This window comes from Phyllostomus discolor, chromosome 11 (genome assembly GCF_004126475.2).
Source record: "Phyllostomus discolor isolate MPI-MPIP mPhyDis1 chromosome 11, mPhyDis1.pri.v3, whole genome shotgun sequence".
Lineage (NCBI taxonomy): Eukaryota > Metazoa > Chordata > Mammalia > Chiroptera > Phyllostomidae > Phyllostomus > Phyllostomus discolor.
In genome coordinates this window covers 46,947,943-46,953,942 of record NC_040913.2, presented here as the reverse complement: position 1 = coordinate 46,953,942, position 6,000 = coordinate 46,947,943, and the positions used below count along the sequence as shown (strand labels likewise).

The following is a 6,000-nucleotide window of genomic DNA, read 5'->3' as shown; positions in this document are numbered from 1 at the left end:
CGTTTAGTAGTTTTAAAGGTATTGCCTTCAGGTGTTGTCTCTCCACTAGCTCCTTGAGGGTAAAACTCCTGTCCCCTTCTTTTGTGCCTTTTCATGGGTCACCATGTACTGATCTGAATACTCAAAGGGCCACCCCAAGAGTACAGAATAAAATGAACAAAAATGGATATAATTATATGCAGTAGGCAGTTACTAACCAATGAACTTTTACTCCTTTGTTGGTTACCAGGATGATGAAGTGACTTTACCTGCTGCTGAAGGTTTTCATCCACTTAATGCTTCCCCAACATGTCTGCTGAAAGTAATCAGTCATCAGGAGAGTCATCATCTCTTCAGCCTTCTACCACTTCCCAACAATCCACACAGACCTTATCTTCAGAGGAAGGGGACACTGAGGGAGAGGAGGAGAGTTCAAAGGAAGAATCTCCATTTTATGAAGAGGAAGAGTATCTCGAGGAGAATGAGTATCTGGAGGAACAAAAGTGCCTTAAAGGAGAATCATACCTTTATGAACAAGACTATCTGGAGGAGAAAAAGTGTCTGCAGCAGGAAAAGAGTCTGGAAGAAAAAAATTATTTGTATGAAGAAGAATATCTGGAAAGGGGTGAGTATATAGAGGAGGCCCTCCGAAAAGATGGTAGCTTTAGTTCACCACAGTGCCCAGGAAAAAAAGAACAAGCTTGAGAACTAGCCAAAGCTCAAATTATCAACCCTATCCACAGTACTGACAAGTAGGAAGACTCACAGCTGACCAAGTTCTATTCACAGCTTCAATAGCCATGACCAAAAGCACCATGTCAACAGAGCAGAAAGGGAGACCTGATGACATAAATCACCTGTTCATTAAAAAAAAAAAACATAATTTGCACTCTTTCTCTCATTGCACAAGTAATACATGTTCATTTTGGATGATTGAAAAATTTTACTTTTATATTGTTGTTCAAGTACAGTTGTCTCCATTTCCCCCCACCACTGTACCCTGCTTCACCCACCCCCATCTCCCACACTCAATCCTACCCAACCCTTTTGCTTTTTCCATGGGTCCTTTATACATGTTCCTTGATGACCCTTCCCTTTCTTTCCCCCCTTTACCCCCCTCCCCCATCCTTCTGGTTACTGTCAGTTTGTTCTTTATTTCAATGTCTCTGGTTATATTTTGCTTACTTGTTTGTCTTGTTGATCAGGTTCCATTTATAGGTGAGGTCATATGGTCTTAATCACTACCATCCACAGATAATTTCTTTGACACTTTTGGTTATTTCCCCCTCTGGCTTTATACACTGTAACCTTCTTCTTAAGATATATTTATTTGCACAATAAGGAATAAAAGAGGAGAGATTACAACTGATACAACAGAAATACAAAGGATTGTAAGAAATTGCTACAAAAAAACTGTATGCCAAGAAATTTGAAAACCTAGGTGAAATGGACAAATTTCTAGAAAAATATAATCTTCCAAAACTCAATGAAGAAGAAACAGAGAGCCTGAACAGACAAATAGCAGCAAATGAAATTGAAGCAGTAATCAAAAAACTCCTGACACACAAAACCCCTGGACTGGATAGTCTCACAGGAGAATTCCACAAAGCATTTAAGGAAGAGCTACACATAACCCCTATCCTTCACAGATGATTCCAAAAAGTCCAAAATGATGGAAGACTCCCAAACTCTTTCTATGAGGCCAGCATTATACTAATCCCAAAATCAGATCAAGACACAACAAAGAAAGAAAATTTCAGACCAATATCTCTGGTGAACATAGACACAAAATTCCTCAACAAAATATTGGCAAACCTCATCCAACAATACATTAAAAAGATCATATGCCATGACCAAGTGGGATTCACCCCAGGGATGCAAGGATAGTACAATACTCGCAAATCAGTAAATGTAATACATCACATAAACAACAGCAAAGACAAAAATCATGTGATCATATCAATAGATGCAGAAAAAGCATTTGATAAGGTACAGCACCCATTCATGATAAAAACACTTGGCAAAGTGGGAATAGAGGGAGCATTCCTCAACATGAGAAAGGCCATATATGAGAAACCTACAGCCAACATCATACTCAATGGGCAAAAACTAAAATCTTTTCCACTAAGATCAGGAACAAGACAAGGATGTCCACTTTCACCACTTCTATTCAATATAATATTAGACATTTTAGCCACAGCAATCAGACAAGAAAAGGAAACAAAAGACATCCAAATTGGAAAGGAAGAAACAAAACTGTTACTGTTTGCAGCTGACATGATAGTGTACATAGAAAATCATATACACTCGGCCAAAAAACTGCTTGACCTAATAAGTGAATTTGGCAAAACAGAGGGATACAAAATCAATATCCAGAAATCAAAGGCATTTCTGTACACCAACAATGAAACAGCAGAAGCAGAGATCAAGGAAAAAATCCCATTTGAAATAGCAAAAAGAAAAATAAAATACCTAGGAATAAACCTAACCAAAGAGGTAAAAGACCTGTGTTCAGAAAACTACACAACACTGAAGAAAGAAATCAAGGAAGACACAAACAAATGGAAACATATACCGTGTTCATGGATTGGAAGAGTTAATATCATCAAAATGTCCATACTACCCAAAGCAATTTACAGATTCAGTGCAATATCTATTAAAGTATCAATGGCATATTTCACAGACATAGAACAAACACTTCAAAAATTTATACGGAACCACAAACAACCCCGAGTAGCTGCTGCAATTTTGAGAAAGAAGAGCAAAGTAGGAGGGATCACAATACCTGATACCAAACTGTATTACAAGTCCACTGTAATCAAAACAGACTGGTACTGGCATAGAAACAGGCACATAGACCAATGGAACAGAACAGAGAGCCCAGAAATAACCCCAAGTCTCTATGGTCAATTAATATTTGACAAAGGGGGCAGCAACATAAAGTGGAGTAAAAATAGCCTCTTCAACAAATGGTGTTGGGAGATCTGGAAAGCTAATGTGCAAAAAAATGAAACTCAAGCACCAACTTACACCTTACACAAAAATAAATTCAAGGTGGACAAAAGATTTAAATATAAGCCATGACACCATTAAAGTCCTAGAGCAGAATATAGGCAGGAAAATCTCAGATATTTCACTCAGCAACATTTTACTGCATATGCCCCCTAGAGCAAGGAACATAAAGGAAAGAATAAACAAATGGGATCTCAACAAAATAAAAAGTTTCTGCACGGCTAAAGAAAACAGTATCAAAATAAAAAGAGATCCAGCTGTATGGGAAAACATATTTGCCAGTAATACCTCAAACAAGGGTTTCATCTCGAAAATATATAAAGAACTTACATGACTCTACTCTAAGAAGACAAGCAACCCAATTAAAAAATGGGCAAAGAACTTGAACAGACCCTTCTCCAAGGAGAACACACAGAGGATCCAGAGACACATGAAAAGATGCCCAATATCGCTAGCTATCAGAGAGATGCAAATTAAAACCACAATGAGATACCACTTCACACCAGTCGAAATGGCCATCGTAAACAAAGCAACAAACAAGTGTTGGAGAGGTTATGGAGAAAAGGGGATCCTAGTGCACTGTTGGTGGGATTGCAGACTGGTACAACCACTATGGAAAACAGTATGGAACTTCCTCAGAAAACTAAAAATGGATCTGCCTTTTGACCCAGCAATTCCACTGCTGGGATTGTATCCTAAGAACCCTGAAACACCAATCCAAAAGAACTTATGCATCCCAATGTTCATAGCAACACAATTTAAAATATCCAAATGCTGGAAGCAACCTAGGTGCCCATCAGAAAATGAATGGATCAAAAAACCATGGTACATTTACACAGTGGAATTCTATGCAGCAGAGAGAAAGAAGGAGCTCCTACCATTTGCAGCAGCATGAATGGATCTGGAGATCATTATGCTAAGTGAAATAAGCCAGGAGGTGAAAGACAAATATCATATGATCTCACCTTTAACAGGAACTTAAATAACAAAACAAACAAGCAAAACATAACCAAAGATACTGAAATAGAGAACAGGTTGACAGTGATCAGACAGGAGAGGGGAGGGAATTTCAGGGGAATTTCAGGGGAGAATGGGAAGGGTTTACAAGAACAAATATAAAGGACACATGGACAAAAACTAGAGGGGGTGGAAATGGGAAGGAGGTGGGGAGGAATGGGTGGGTTGGCTGGGATGGGAGTAAAGGACAGAAAACTGTACTTGAACAATGATTAAAATAAAATTTAAAAAATACATTTATTTGTATACTTATATATTTTAATTATATATAAATGTTGCATACTTATATGAATATAATTTCATTTATTAAGTTATCTACAAACATTTAATGACTGTTTTGCATTGTATTGTATAATGCAATTGTATGATACAAACCATAACAGTTTCATTGATCCCCTATTACTGATCATTCTTTGCTTCTGATTTTTGTTACTTTTTTAAACAGCATTTTGAAAAACATCCTTAGAGCTAATTGTATCAGTGACATCTAATTATTTCCTACAATACATTCCCACAATCTGTTGCTAGGTCAACAGACACTAGTATGCTTCTCAGGTTTCCTATTTGGCCCCCGGAAGGCATCATCTTACCTCGTTAGTTAAATCCTGATTTAACTTTGGAGTTATTCCTCTCATCCCAAGCTGACATTTTTCCAATAATGTTTCTGCAATTGGTAATTTCTGCCTAAGTTGGGTTTTGTTATTTGTCAGTGGTCTCCTCATGCTGTTATGAGATGTGGTTGACATGCATTCACTCATAAGCCCATATGGTGTCATGCCTTGATGTCATGACTGCAGGGCCATATCCAACTAGTTACAGAAAGTTAAAAAGTCCAGGTCACAGGCAGCATCTTATGTTGACTGGCAAGTACAATAGAACTAAATTATTTTTCTGGATCCAGTTCTGCTACCAACTACAAGTGTCTCAGGCAGCTTGAATTTTAAATCTCCATCTGATTACATAAAACCTACATGCTAAAAGCTGGGTGTTCTCTGCAGCCACAGAAGCATTTCACCTTTATGTCCTTTTTCATCAAATCAGATTTATCAGCATTGATTCCTATGACAGTCATGGACATCTAGTTCGGGCATAGAAGAGATAATTTCTGTATTGCTAGAAAACACTCTTCTGTGTGCCTCTACCATTAAGTTCCTTCTCAGAATCCTAATATCGCTGCTGATCAAGTATCAAGTATAATTTTAATACTAAAATATAGGATTCAGGCCATTTCTTTTGTGCAGTATGGATCAAGCATTCTTAACATGCCCCCTCTATGCACTAACTTTTGTAAACATATTACCCACTATAGTAAAACAAATACAATGCTGTCAAGAATAGAACTGTGTATAAAGCAAGAGCTTCAAAAATAAATGCCTTGTCAGGGAAAATTGGAAAGGCACTGAAAAAACTGTAGGAGAATGCTAACATACCTTTAAAGGCACAAGCAAGAGTGTCTTTATCTATGAAAACCCATTATACAAAAGGTTTACAAGAGGATTCTCAATTTTAAAAAAGAATATACATCAAAAATTTTTTAAATTTTTACTGTATTTTTCCACTACTATGTAGTCCTCTTATACTCCCTACCCCCCCTACAATAACCACAGTGTTGTGGTTATTGTCCACAGTCCTTGAGTCCATGAGTCATTTTTCCTTTTTGCTCAATCCCTCCATTCACTAACAATCCTCCCTTAGCTGTCATCCTGCTCTCTATGAGTCTGTCTCTATTTTCCTTATTAGTTCAGTTTGTTCATTAGATTCCACACATGAGTGAAATCACATGGTAGTTCTTTTCCTTTGACCAGTTTATTTCATTCAGCATAATGTCACCCAGGTCCATCCATACTGTCAGGCAAAGGGTAAAATTTTCTCTTTTATGTCAAAGAACTATTCCATTGTGTAAAGATCCCATAGTTCTTTTATCCATTCAGATACTGATGAACTCTTGGGCTGCTTCCATAACTTGGTGATTGTGAATAACACTGCAGTGAA

The 6,000-nt window shown here is 37.5% G+C and overlaps 1 protein-coding gene across 1 annotated transcript in view; it reads left to right on the top strand.

Annotated features, from left to right (window-relative positions):
• The first annotated feature begins 288 nt into the window (after nucleotides 1-288).
• The window catches only part of ERICH6B (glutamate rich 6B), a 63,866-nt gene continuing 58,154 nt past the window's right edge, over nucleotides 289-6,000 (top strand). Inside the window, exon 1 of the mRNA XM_036011097.1 lies at nucleotides 289-656. Within this exon, the coding sequence (XP_035866990.1) occupies nucleotides 289-656 (368 nt within the window). The remainder of the gene's footprint in view (nucleotides 657-6,000) is intronic.